This window comes from Montipora foliosa, chromosome 4 (genome assembly GCF_036669935.1).
Source record: "Montipora foliosa isolate CH-2021 chromosome 4, ASM3666993v2, whole genome shotgun sequence".
Taxonomy (NCBI): Eukaryota; Metazoa; Cnidaria; class Anthozoa; order Scleractinia; family Acroporidae; genus Montipora; species Montipora foliosa.
In genome coordinates, this window is record NC_090872.1 from 33,311,597 (window position 1) to 33,326,596 (window position 15,000).

The 15,000-nt window shown below is 38.9% G+C and overlaps 1 protein-coding gene across 1 annotated transcript in view; it reads left to right on the forward strand.

The window, feature by feature from the left end:
• The window catches only part of LOC138000657 (signal peptide, CUB and EGF-like domain-containing protein 3), a 33,930-nt gene extending 20,319 nt beyond the window's left edge, over window positions 1-13,611 (forward strand). Inside the window, exons 12-21 of the mRNA XM_068847221.1 lie at window positions 3,481-3,675; window positions 4,056-4,298; window positions 4,800-5,036; window positions 6,526-6,705; window positions 7,517-7,609; window positions 7,899-8,051; window positions 9,073-9,249; window positions 10,219-10,356; window positions 11,585-11,782; window positions 13,392-13,611. Coding sequence (XP_068703322.1) covers window positions 3,481-3,675; window positions 4,056-4,298; window positions 4,800-5,036; window positions 6,526-6,705; window positions 7,517-7,609; window positions 7,899-8,051; window positions 9,073-9,249; window positions 10,219-10,356; window positions 11,585-11,782; window positions 13,392-13,405 — 1,628 coding nt within the window. The 3' untranslated portion in view covers window positions 13,406-13,611. The remainder of the gene's footprint in view (window positions 1-3,480; window positions 3,676-4,055; window positions 4,299-4,799; window positions 5,037-6,525; window positions 6,706-7,516; window positions 7,610-7,898; window positions 8,052-9,072; window positions 9,250-10,218; window positions 10,357-11,584; window positions 11,783-13,391) is intronic.
• Window positions 13,612-15,000: the final 1,389 nt, after the last annotated feature.

The window sequence follows — 15,000 nt, forward strand, 5'->3', positions numbered from 1 at the left end:
TAATACTAAAATCTAGAGTTATGCAAGTGATTCAATCTATTTATGTAATACCGACTACAAATTAGATGGGACTACAATGGAAACAAAAAACCTTTTTATGGAACATTGAAATTGATCCGTTTTTTTGAACGGAATTCACAGCGCTTATTGAGGCCAAATGGCTGCAGTGTGCGCAATTGTGCCGCCCAATAACCCTCCCGCTTTAATAAAGTGTTATCTAAATCTCCATCAGTGTCCATTATCTTCTCAATGACAATGAAATTAAAGTCCGAAAGGTTGTGAGGAAATTTATTGAAATGAATGGCAAGCTCGCACGATTTTTTGTTTCTTTTCATGTCAGATTTATGGTTTCTGAACCTGACTTTAAATGCATTGGAAGTCGAACCAACATACTGCACTTTGCATTTGTTGCAGGAGGCTAAGTAAATAATTCCAGTCGAATTGCATCCAAGGTTTTGTTTGATTTGATACGATCGGCCAGTTGCAAAACTTGAAAATTCACCAGCTTCTAACAAATAATTACAACAGAGATCACATCTTTTGTTGCATTTAACACATCCGCAATTTTCAGCCTCGTCATGGTTTCGACTTCTTTTGAATTTGGAGGGTGCAAGAATGTCCTTCAAATTCTTTGTTCTACGGTATGCTGGAACGACGGATTTGGCAGGAAAAATTTCCCTTACTACTTGGTTGGATTCGAGCAAGTGAAAATGTTTTTTTAATGATCAACGAAATATTAGGTAGCCTCGGATTGTAATCGACCACTAAGGGAAAAGTTTTTTTCTTAGTTTTTGTTTTGGGCTTGAGAACATCTGATCTCTCCAATAGACCATTTTACAGTTGTGGCTAAGTTACCAGGCCTAGCAATGGAAGCGAGGCTGCCGGTGACCCTGTTTTGATACAAACCTTCATGCTTTTGTAATGTTAATATGGACTAATTAGCGTTACAACAACACAATTTACATGATAAAAGCAGTGAGGTCTGTATCAATGCAAGGTCACCGGCAGCCTCGCAGCCATTCATAGGCTTGGTCGCTGAGCAAACAACTGTAAAATGGCCTATTGCATGGCCTTCTCAAACTGTTTGTCCACCAGATTCCCATTATAATTTTGTTGTTTGAGGTAGCTTTTGTATTCACTACAGCGCTTCACAAAAGAATTCACTATATCATACCATTAAATTTGAATTGGTTTATTCTGAAAGCAGCCTCAATGTTTTGGACCTTACTCTCCTTTTACAAGATTGCTTTATTTCAACAGATATTTATTCCAAGCCCACTGATAGTCATTTGTATTTGCCCCACAATAGCTCACACCCAGATCATTGCAAGAAAGCTATTCCTTATGGAGTAGCCCTTAGAATTAGGTGTAACTGTTCCACCAACGCCTCTTTTGTGAAGCGCTGTAGTGAATACAAAAGCTACCTCAAACAACAAAATTACAATGGGAATCTGGTGGACAAACAGTTTGAGAAGGCCATGCAATTGGAGAGATCAGATGTTCTCAAGCCCAAAACAAAAACTAAGAAAAAAACTTTTCCCTTAGTGGTCGATTACAATCCGAGGCTACCTACCTTGATCATTAAAAAACATTTTCACTTGCTCGAATCCAACCAAGTAGTAAGGGAAATTTTTCCTGCCAAATCCGTCATTCCAGCATACCGTAGAACAAAGAATTTGAAGGACATTCTTGCACCCTCCAAATTCAAAAGAAGTCGAAACCATGACGAGGCTGAAAATTGCGGATGTGTTAAATGCAACAAAAGATGTGATCTCTGTTGTAATTATTTGTTAGAAGCTGGTGAATTTTCAAGTTTTGCAACTGGCCGGTCGTATCAAATCAAACAAAACCTTGGATGCAATTCGACTGGAATTATTTACTTAGCCTCCTGCAACAAATGCAAAGTGCAGTATGTTGGTTCGACTTCCAATGCATTTAAAGTCAGGTTCAGAAACCATAAATCTGACATGAAAAGAAACAAAAAATCGTGCGAGCTTGCCATTCATTTCAATAAATTTCCTCACAACCTTTCGGACTTTAATTTCATTGTCATTGAGAAGATAATGGACACTGATGGAGATTTAGATAACACTTTATTAAGGCGGGAGGGTTATTGGGCGGCACAATTGCGCACACTGCAGCCATTTGGCCTCAATAAGCGCTGTGAATTCCGTTCAAAAAAACGGATCAATTTCAATGTTCCATAAAAAGGTTTTTTGTTTCCATTGTAGTCCCATCTAATTTGTAGTCGGTATTACATAAATAGATTGAATCACTTGCATAACTCTAGATTTTAGTATTACATCATTACTTTTGTTTTAGTGATTAAGCTTTAGTTTTGGCTTGTATTGTACCATACAATTTACTACTTAATTGTATTCCATTACAATAGTCATTGTTAGTCTTTCAGAGACTATATAGTCTCCACTGCTGTAATAATTAGGTCATTTTATCCTTAGATTTTTAACTTATACTCTATTTTAAAAAAAAAAATTAACTGTTGAAGGCCGAAGGGCCGAGACGTTTTTATTAAATTTCCTGGACCTTCGAGAAGTTTTGTCTTCCTCTCCAGTTTATGTGCAACTTTATATATATATACCGTAGAATGAAGAAATGAAACCCATCCCGTAAATCAACTGATTATTTATGTCAAATGAAAAACATGAAGAATTGCCCTGAGCGGGATTTGAACCCACGTCCCCCTGAACACCGGTAGGGTGTGATGACCACTACACGATCAGGACAACCACGCTGGCAACGCAGCTATCGAGATAGTGAATTGGCCTAACGTGAGTATCCCGGGATTCTTTCACGGGTGAGATGGGAAAGCCTAAGCCCCTTCATAGCCTTAAACCTAAGGATCGACTAACGATTCACAGGCAAACACCAACTTAGGCATCAGCTAATCAGAGGGATCAAGTTAATGATGCAGGCTTATTTATATAGACCGTAGAATGAAGAAATGAAACCCATCCGGTAAATCAACTGATTATTTATGTCGAATGAAAAACATGAAGAATTGCCCTGAGTGGGATTTGAACCCACGTCCCCCTGAACACCGGTAGGGTGTGATGACCACTACACCATCAGGACAACCACGCTGGCAACGCAGCTATCGAGATAGTGAATTGGCCTAACGTGAGTATCCCTGGATTCTTTCACGGGTGAGATGGGAAAGCCTAATATATATATATATATTATACATCAATAAATAACAAGACGATAACAGGAAATTATTACAAATATCTTCTAAACTTCTTGCGTTTATCATTGTATGATTCCATTCATCCGCGGCCTTTTTCAGTTAGAGGGTAATTTCAGATCCGCGAAAGATGCATGCATCGACCATTTCATTAATTACTCCAATTACTTTCTTTTCAAGTTATTTTGGTAATTAGTGTCTATTTTGATATTTAACTAGCTTATATATTTGCTATGCTTTCTTGTATGCATTACTCACTCATTCACTTGTTCCTCCAGGAAAGTCTTGTCCTGCAATTCCTGTTATTAGCAATGGGACAGTAACTCCAACCTTCTCTACAACAATTGGTAACTTGTTTGGGGAAAAATGCTACTACAGTTGTAACACCGGCTATCGTCTGAACGGGAATTCTTCTAGGACGTGCCAAGCCAACGAGGAATGGGACGACAAGGCCATTCCAACTTGTGAGAAAGGTATTTAAGAATACTGATGTTGGTCTACCCAGTTAATGCTTGCATTAATTATTTATTTTCATTGACCTTTAAGCTTACTGTCAACAGGCAACAATATCGAGAGAGAGAGAGAGAGAGCACAATCTTGTTCCCAGGACCTTCTCTTTTCTATTGCTTTTCCATCAAATCACCCTGTAATTAATTGTTATTGTCCTCACAATGTGTACGTACACTTCATTTGTTGCTGTCGCAATAACGTCGTCTGACCATAGCGTAAGCGTGAAACTCAGAGTTACGAACACCCAATGTTTTATAATTGATTTGATCTCTCTCTCTCTCTCTCTCTCTGTATATATACATGAATAACCACAAATGTCAGTCAATTTCTTTCTTTTTTTTAGTACATCCGAAGCCTTGGGTCCGGTGTCCATCAAGTATATCGCCCGTTCTTGAACAAGATAAAAAGGAATATGATGCCACTGGGTTAATTGTGGGCCTTCAGTCAAATGTTCAGAACATACAGCTGTTCCCAGCAAAATTTCGCAACAATTTGGTGTTCCCATACGGTCTAACAATACTCACGTATGTGGCAAGCAATGAAGTGGGTGATACTGCAAACTGCACTACATCTATCATAGTGCGAGGTAAAAATGGACAAATAGATTTGTGGAATGGGATTTCCCAAAATGTCGACGTTACCGCAACCCCAGTATTGCTAAATTAGTGATTAGGGGGCAAATTTTGTGAAGCTGCCTTCTGTTACAGCTTTCTTATTCCAAAAATCGAAGGAAAATCACTGTTGGTAAGTTCATGGTTGATTTCGAGATTCAAATTTATAACGTTATGATAAATTTCTTTATTCACTATAACAGCAAATCGCAAACCAAACACACCTTTGCAAAAGTGATAAATCTTAATCTGTTCTGGAACTAAAAATGAAAGTCACTTTCGATTTTCCGACCCTGTAGTTTTTCGTCGTAATTAATTTCAATGGAAAGACCTTCCCAAAAGTCTTTGCAAGTACTCTACATTGTAGGTGGCATGTTGTATAAAAGGCACTCAAAGACTTCTTTTATTGCGCTTTTAGTTACCATTCTTCCTAGCGGTATTCTTGACAACGCCTTATTACCTTTTTTTTTACTAAGATGAGCAACCACCGAGAGTTGTCTTCTGCCCTCAGGCTATTCACGAAACTATAATAGGATCGGGCAAGAACGTTACTTGGAAGGAGCCAACATTTTCGGATAATGTCGAAATTGTGTCAGTTACATCAACAAGCATGTCTGGGGATTACTTTGGGATTCGTACTTCATTAGTACGATATGATGCATTTGACAAGGCCGGATTGTCTGTAAGCTGCAAATTTAATGTTTCACTAGAAGGTAAGTGCAAGGGCGTTCCGACATGTACCGTAGGCAATGTAGTAATGCCTAGGCCCCAGTAATTCAATGCCCACCATTAAAACCAAGTCTGCCTAAGCTGAAGTTATAAGTTACCGACCAACGAACATGTTTTACTAACCGGCTTTGCTATGAAACAAATCTTTTCTGCTGTTAGAATTATAATCCCTTCAATAAGGCCAAACGTATATGAAGTGGTTAAAATCTTTATAAAAGATAAATGAATAGAGCGACTTTCATATGAACTTGGAAAATAAACGTGAAGACAGAATGTAAACAAAAAAGCGAAGCATTTAATTGTCTTCTCGAACAAAAACAAACAAGCGCTAATTCTCATTGGCTTAGCGAACGCGGATGCAAACAACGTCATAATCTCCATAGAACTTTCTGAAAAGTTTCGCTTTGACGTCATTTCAAATGCAGTAATATGATTTGTGATTGGGCAATCGAACTGTTTACTGCCCATATGAGGAGTTTTCTTGTAGGGAATAAGGAGAAGCTTTATTTTATCTTGCCAAACATTGGTCCGTGAAACAAATTGCGAACACTTTTTCAAATTCATACGAAAGTACTAAATGAGCACGGGCTGCCATGCGGGAGGTCGATCGTGAGTTCGACTCCGGCTGGACCAACACTCAGGGTCTTAAAATAACTAAGGAGAAAGTGCTGCCTTTGTAATAACACCCGCAAATAGCTACACTTTCAAGTCTTCTCGGATAAGAACTGTAAACTGGAGTTCCCGTCTCATAGCCCTTGTTGGAAACTAAATAGTATGGTACGATAAAGAACCCACCCACTTCTCGAAAAGAGTAGGGGACGTTGTCCCCAGTGTTGTGGTCTGACCCAATCTGGTCGGGAGCATCTTTCACTCACTAAATAAATTGTAAACTGCGTAACAAGCAGTGTGGCCAAAGTCCCCCACAAAAAGCATTGTAGATTAGTCCTGAGAAGCCCCGATGGGAGAGACTAATAACCTCACTTCAAGGAAAACTTTGAAGAAGTCGTGGATACATTAATTACAAATTAAAATGGGAGTTCTGTTGCGATCAGTTACGTTCTGATCTTGTTTGGAAATAATGACTGATTTCATGGTTGATTCCTATCTAAAAAAGGAGTTATGATAATCTTGTTTTCTTGCCATATTGGTTAACGGAGTTGAATCACTGGCCCTTCGAATAAGGTTAAAATGACATAAAAGTACTAAAAGATGTACAGTGTGGCTGGCTAAACTAACGCTTCCCCCTTTGTCTACCTTTGACTTGCTACTCCTCGGAATTTCGCAATTTATTTAGATATTTTTATTTTAAATGGCGAAGTTTTATTTTACTGCTATTACGTATACACTGGAATCATTAGGAAGAAGTTTGGTTATTTGGGATTTGTTTTCTTTCGTTATATACCGGGTTATTGTTGACTTTAGCCTGATATAAACCAGTCAACTCAATATAATTTGCATATCCTCAATCCACAGCTAAGAGGTGCGTGATACCTGATAACCCAGATAACGGATCATTGCTTTGCACTGTATTCAGCCGGGATTTCATACTATGCTCAATCAACTGTCACGGAGATAAACAGACATTCCAATTCACTTTTCCCTTTTCCTGTACTTCACCCACATTTGAATGGCCACCGATACCGGACTGTGTTGGTGAGTTTATTTATGTTTATTGTGGAATGTTTGGAATCAATTATTCATCAACTTGATGATTACCCCTCTCTTGGGCAAAAAACAATACCGTTTGGCATGGTAGTTACTTAGCAGGCCTATAAAACCATTTGGTTACCATCTTCGATGAATCATGGGCTTGTTATACATTTAATTACGCAGGAGAGTACGAAAAAGGATACGGTAGGAGAAAATGATTTTGATTTATTTTTAAAAATATGACTAAAAAATATTATATAGGGAATTTTCATCTGAATTGGAGAAATTGAATACATTTTGCGGGTAACAAGTTGAATGCTAGAATATAACGCTATTTTGCCCAATCATAGAACCATAGTGTACCTAGTTGACTATCCAACTTAAAAGCAACCGCTTGTCAAGCATTTTCTTGGCTTTCCGTTTCCGGTTAAGGTTCATTTAAACCATTATAACTTTTTGCTAACGAGTTACATGATGTTTCATCGCAATGACCACTGCAAATGCATTTCGATTGGAAATTTCCGAGAATCGGTTTAAAATCATGATGACATTCTCTAAGAACAATCATATTTTACTGTTTCAGCTTGTGGATCTTTATCCGATCTACTGCGTTAGGTTCACTGATCTCTTTTAAAAAGTGCTGATTACCAAATTGATCCTGGATTCAGAAAACAAAAAGCATATATCTGAATAAGCCACTGCAAATTTGTTTGTTTCTTTTCTTTCCTTTTTTTTTTGTTGTTTATCTGTGTATTTTACCTGTTAGTGTAGCTTGATCAGATCTCACGGTTTTTTCGTCGTTTCGTCCTCCAAGATGCTGTTTTGATGCCTGCCAGTAATGTTTGTCCTTCTGGTAAAATTAAGCAGGGAACTTTGGCTCCGTTTGAAAATCGTATTACGTATTGTGGTAAGTTATGCATCAAATAATATTGAACAACTTTTATGCCAGAGATACTAAGACTATAGTTGATATTGTTTGATCGATCTATTGATTGATTGGTTTTTTGGTTGCATAGCAATCTCATACCCAGAGTCCTCGGACTCTTTGGTCAGCGGGTGGTGGGCTGGATAGACTCTCTCCACGCGAAAGTCCGTTGACCAATGACCGATGACTCTGGGTAGGAAGTGCTTGATTATGATCACTTGACTGGTTGGTTGTGTTTGTTGCTTTTTTTCTTCAATCACTTGTTCTTAAGTTAATTGCCCGCGTGGAATGAAGTACGATTCAGCATTGAAAGACTGCGTGAAGTGCCCTGTGGGCTACATAAGTACGGAAGAATCCAGTCCCAATTGCACAAGATGTCCCCTCAATTCCAGCACGCCGATGGACGGATCAAAAGTGTGCATTGGTGAGTGTTCGACCAAATGAATGGTTGTCGTAAGAAGTAAGGCCTCTTAGTGGGTAGCTCTTAGTAGCAGACAACTACTTGTCACCCATCTGATTCTTGAAAAGCGAAGAGGACTTTGTCATGGTCACAGTTTTGCGATAGAATGGAAATATTAGTTTGCTTTGCACGCAACCTTAAATAATGTAATGCACAGACTACAGTGGATGACATTTTAGTGATTAGTACACTTAAAGTTGGTTTTCACTAACGACGGAATCGGAGTCGGAAGAAACAGAACGTTCCCATTTACTTCCTACTCCGCTTATGACTCCGTCGCTTATGATTCAGTGAAAACTAAATTGTTGGAGTCGGAAGCAGAAGCAGAAGAACCAACCGATCACAATGCTTGGAATTGAGCATTGTGATTGGTTTATTATTTCGCAGGTTCTGCTTCCGACTCCGCCAATGCAGTTTTCTCTGGATCGTAAGCAACGGAGTCATAACCTGAATCGATATTCTGCTTCCGACTCCAACAGTTTGATTTTCACTAAATCGTATCGCTCTGCAATTTTGATAACGACTCCGACTCCGACTCTGACTCTGGTTCTCTCACTTGTGAAAACCAGCCTTTAGCGATTTCTCAACTCGAGTGCAAAACGAGGATTAATGATTTAATAAACTTCAGTCCGATTTTTGTAGCTGTCGTTACAAGAAATATTTAAGGGTTACATGAAAGATGAAATTTCCAGTTTCTCTTAGACACGGTCTGTGCCATGAAGAGTGACAGGTAGTAATTCTCTACCCAGTTGGAATGGATAAATGGCATTTGATAAGATATAATTTTAAATCGGTATTTGGGCTTCTTATCCCTTTTAGCCAATCCTTAAAAAGGTTAAAATAAATGGATGATTTCTTGAAACAAACGGCAAATGGCCCAGCTTTAATTATCATTTGGTTTGTTTGGGCCCGTTTGTTATTTTGCTGTATTCGTTCGTCCACTAATTCATTATTTCGTTCATTTCTCCCATGTTTATGGTTATAGATTTGTGCGACAAAGGAAAGTACTCTGTTGATGGTTTTGATATTGCTGACAATGGTGGCTGCACTTCGTGTTCAGTGGGATTCTATCAAGATCAATACGGTGAAACAGAATGCAAAAAATGCCCGAACGGGTTGACAACAGTTTCAACGGATGCTATGTCATTGTTAGACTGTGGAGGTGAGCTTTTTACTTCACAGGATTAGAGGACGAGGAAAACCCGTTCAAAGAAAAAACAAAACCATGATTGCAAGAAAGATGGTCTTGTTTGCATTGGATTCCATCAGAGTCTGTCGATTAAATTATAGTTTTCGTGATTACACTCCTTTTATAACAACCTTTTTAAATAAGAACGTCAAGGCTGAGATTAACCAAAATGTTAAGAACATAATAACAACATTCCTCAGACTGAGAGTCGGTTAAGGACGTATTTATTTTGCTCACTTGTACTTTAAATGAGAGTAAATAAATGTATATGAACCCAAATACTTAAGGTAAAGTTAGGTAAAGACCCCTACGAACCTAGAAGGCCCACCAGGCCGGCGCTTATCTCCGGTTTCCGTAGCATGAAGCGACTAGGAGTATTCCTACTCCCCCCTGGATGGGATGCTAGTCCATCGCAGGGTTACCCCCAGCATTTTCGCCGGTACCCATTTTGAGAGTAAATTGCCTTGCTCAAGAACACAACACAATGTCCCCGCCCGGACCACTCGATCGGGAGTCGAGCACACTGACCATGAGGCCACCGCGCCTCCATGTTTTGTGTAAATGATAACAATGGTTTCCTTATTGTATGATAACGTCTTGGTTTGCAATAATGAGCAAGCAGCTTTGGGTTTCCTGGTCACGACCGCATCGATTTATTGAAATACTATACCATGTAAATTTGAAACATCCTATGAACGATTTCAGAATCACGTCGCAGAAATATTTAAGAACGTTACGCCTCAGCTACAACATTAGACGTCCTCATTAAAAAAAAAAAGGCGTATCCAAAACTGTGGTGTTCAAAGACAATTTAAACAGTACTCGGTTTGGCCATCCACGATCGAGGTTGAATGAAGCAAATTTAGCTGCTTCTCAAAGCAGACTTGGTCCCATTGAAAACAGACCTTTGTAAAAATGCTTTATTGGTCGTTCACTTTTCAGGTGTGCCATCAGTAACTTCCTTTGGACCACCGTCGATGTCAGTGAACGTTAGCGAAAATACCCGCATCGATTTGATATGCATGGGCATCGGAACACCTCGACCTACATTTGTGGTCAAAAAGTCAACTACGCCACAAGGTTATTTTTCTTCTTTTATGGACGACACTATTGGCAGCTCCTTATAAGTTTCCTTTCCAAGCTTTCTCTTCCAGCTTCTCTTCCAGTAACCAGTTTAAAAGCGCTCATTAACTACCCGTCGAAGACGGAGATTCTTGCAGCAGAAGAATCGCTCGATTACTGCAAAATTGTGTCTACGTGAATGAAATGAATGTTTATTTGAAGTGCGGCTTATAGAGGAAAGAGAGAAGTGATCCCCGCACTTATCTGGACAATTTAAGAAATTGTCTCTTGTAGACACTTGAAAAATTCAGGCGGCCCCAACGGGATTGGACCCATGACCTCTGCGAGGCCAGTGCAATGCTCCCCCAACTGAGCTATGAACCCTCTTCATTTTGTTAGGCCCAAGATCTAGGTGAATAAAATGACTGTATATTTGAAGTGCGGTTTAAGTTCAGGCGTCTATAAGAGACAATTAGTTAAATTGTCCAGATAAGTGTGGGGTTCACTTCTCTCTTCCGCCTATTTGTACGTGAGTTGGTTTGTCTGTGATTGCCAAGAATTAAAAAGAGTCGTAAGCCTATCGTTTTTGCAATAAGACGCGTTAGCTATTAGGAACCGGTTTAACACTGTGTTTTTTTCCGCAAGATTCATCCATAGGCAAGTAGGAAAAAAAAAGCAGTTGCATAGCGTTGTTCGTTAGATAAAATGAATAAACAAAAAAGTAGCAACATTGTGTGAGTCTGTTACAAACGGTCTGAACGAAGAACGAAGTCGCTAGACAATTTTGTCTTTCACTTTTCGACAAAGTAAAGTGATTAATGGTAGCCAACGTTTTAAGTATTTTCACGTTGAGATAGTTGTAGTGAATTGACCAGACAAAGACAAACCTTATTTTATGATAACATGACAATTTTTGAAAAGCTAACCTATCTAGCTTCAAGAGATCTAAATTTCTGCTGTGGAAAAGTGGATGCACAATAAACAAACAAATAAGGAATTTTCTAAAAAAAAGTGAAAGGGTCTTGACGTATGAGTCCTGAATAGGTCCTGGATGGATCTTGACGTATCACCCTGACAAACTACAGCCGAGTTTATCTCCCAGAAAAATTTGTAACAATTAAAACTAACGTTTCCTTTTCATTTAGGGTTTACGCAATTGTCACCAGTCCTTTTAAACCTGCATTATATGCTATCTGGATACCTACATGGTCACCTTTCGTGAATCCTTCTTTGAATGTATTTCCAGGTGGATTCGAAGTACCACTACAAGTCGACCACATTCGTTTCGGAAGCGTGGTTGCTGGGGTGCGCTACATCATAGTCAGCACCACAGATGCAGATACAGGACTCTACTCTTGCAGTGTCACCAACACGTTTGGTTCGGATACCAAGTACCTCAACTTATTCGTGCACCTGGACTCTGGTAGTGGAGTGAGCGGCTCAGGTACTAATAGATTTTAGTATATACTATAACAGTGGATAGCGTTCAAAGCGCGCTCTGATTGGCTGCTCAAACTCCAGATTTCCTTTGCTATTCACCTCCGAGCAACTCGCGCGGGATTTGCGCCCAACAATATTACAATACATACAATACATACTTAATTGACCGCTCCCTATAGGGGCTTTTCAGGGCCAATGAAACACAACAGCAACTGCTAAGAATTCCAACTGGCTGGAGGCAAACCAGTTGGCTATTTACAAGTGCGGCTGGGAAGTTGAACCAGGTACTACCAAGATCAAATTCAACGAGTGGTCAGAGTGGGTCTTGAACCCGGGATCTCCGGATCTCAAGGTAAGCACCCTAGCCACTGGGCCACACTGTCTCTATTGTAAGCGTTGGAGGAATAATGAGCCGCCTCGCGGCTCGATAAATATCCACCACTAGCTACTTCCACTTCGATGAAGAGTTGTTATATATGGGTGGAATGATGGGAGTTTCCACTCAACAGCGCCGTCGGGAGGATTTGGCCTGATTGCTGGGCACTTTGAAATCAACTGAGGACTGAAAGTAGATGCCCCCGTTCAAGAAATTTAAAAGGCCAAGCCATTGCACCGGGAACAACTTTCCAAACTCTTTTCGCTTAATTTTAAAACGCTTCTGGACAATACTTGGAAATACTGTTTTCTCTTTTTTATGTAAGAACTAACTAGTGTCTGTTACATACATTTTTCAATAGTTACACATGTGCATATATCTTTTTTTATATATATTTTTTATTTTTTTAGTTATTATTTAGATGCCCCCATTAGTTTACACAGTACGCTAGCGATTTTGCACACACACATAAAATAAAATAAAAATTCTTACCCACTCACTCACTGACTCACTCCGAACAAGTCGTTTTACATACTTTTTAATACTGGTTTGCTTTTTTCGAAACGGGCCTTGAGTGTACTGTGATTGTCCGCGGTGGTCTAAACTTTTACCGCCGTTTAAATGACCTTCTGAAGACCCCCGGTGTTATGACCCGGTCGAGGATTGGAGCCAACGACTCCTGGTAGTGAAATCCAGGGTTGTACTAATCGAGCTACCTGGTTCCATGTGCGCAGCTTCATTCCCAATTGCACATGTTTTTTAAAGAAATGTTGCTTCTACATTGCGTTTTCTTTTTTTTTTCTTTTTTTTTTCTCTCGTTTTGGCCCGCCAACGCGGTTAGGGGGCAAAGTTCGGAGTGAAGAAAGTAGTCTGGAAACGTTCTATTATCATTCCAAGTGAGAATGACATATATTGAGCTGAAAGACATAGAGAAATAGGCCGACGAAGGGGAAAAAATACATCATAGCCAGAATGGAAGTAAGGCATTTTTGCAAAACATTTATATTAAATTATACTCAGGGGTGATTTATTAGTTATTACTGCTGTTCTTTTTGTAGTTGTTTTTTTTTCTTTTTTTTTTTTTGTAATGTTAACTTTGGCGTGCGCTGTTCTTTATTTTATTTGCTGAATTTTCTCCTTGAGCCGCAATAAGAAAAAAGAAATGTGGGAAGACACAAAAGAATTATGGAATGAGGGAGAAGTAACCTTTTAATATATATTTTTTATCTTTTTGAAGGCGCCGGAATATAAAAAAAAATCTACGAGAGGCATTGGAACTGAACCATATACACCACGGCGTCCATAGCGTCACTTTGGTAATAGAATCATTGAAATACCAGATGATGTCTCTTAATGCATTCCTGAAAGAATGAAACGGGAAGAAGGGTGTAACTTTACTGAGGGGACTGATAATCTCAAAAAATAATGAGAAAATAACAATAAAAATAAAATGAAATCAATATTTCTGTGGTTATAATGACTGGTCTAGCTATAGGTACTTTATTATGTACATTTCGCCAATAAAAGTAGAATATAAAACTTTAAGGTAAAAGCTGTTAAATTATGAATCTAAACGTTTTCGATCGATTTGATCATCATCAGAGTGATGATGATGATGATCAAATTGATCGAAAACGTTTGACCTTAAAGTTTAACATTTTATTCACTCTAAATTTCTGTCAATTATCCATGGGAAAACAAGTTAATATGAATGCTAAGAGCGGTTTACCTGGTTAAGCCCGAGTTAGACATTGTACGAAAAATCACAGACGTAAAATGAAGCCTCATATTTCCGCTGTCTTAAAGTACTTTCAAATACAAAAGTAACTTAATGATGATCTTGTTGGATTTTTAAAGTCTTTTTTTACTCCAAACATACGAAAGAACAAATTAAAAGGCAATATGAGTGTGTTGCAGAAGTGGCCAATGACTTGGAGTTAACAAATAATACCCCTAGTTAGAGTGATCGATTTCCCAGACCCACCGACTTGCAATTTGCTATTTGAATTTTCCATTGTAACAATTCAAAACATAATGTATGGACCTCTTATGTAACCAGAAAGAAAATCAGATATTGCTTGGCTAAATGGACAGCACTCGGCAATAGAAGCATTTTGGGTGCCTCCCGCTCCCGTCAAAGTGGAGCAAGTACGGGGAAAATCAAGGAAACCAAGGGTGTCTAGATCTCTGAGAATTCTGATGACTTTTTTTTTCTGCCCATAGATAGTTCTCACAGTGACGTCAACAAATTCTAAAATCAAAATCGCGAAGTGTTTTAAATTCTTAGCTATAGAGGGTTAAAGAGGTCTTTCTTCAAATTTCCTTTTCCATGACGTCTCGTTTCGAAAATACAGTATTTTTAATTTCCGAATTTTGTGACACCATGATACAAAGTTATTTGGTTGAAAAAAATGTGTATGCCTATGAATCTCAGCATTCAAGTGCCATGGGAGATATATTTATACAAGTGCATTTTATGTCATGAGCGAAAAGTAAGCGTTTTCATCACTAAGTGAATTCCAGATGTTAGTGTTGATTTCAGGCCGCCATATTGGTGCCCAACGTTTGTGCACCAACATGGCGGCTCAATACAAAACTCTGTAAAGTTGCGTGAAACGCTTTGACAAATAACTCGGAAACGATGTACCGCACAGACCTGAGAATTCATTAAGTGATTTATGAATTTGTCTCCTTTAACTTCCCAAGTTTTTGGCGTATTTTATTGACCGGTTTCGATTGTATATGTTTGTTGCGGGACACTGAAAACGACCTATAGCTATTGATCAGTGTCAATGAAAAGTTGACAACTTTCCGGCTAATTGAGTGGGTAGGCGATTGTCCTGTTT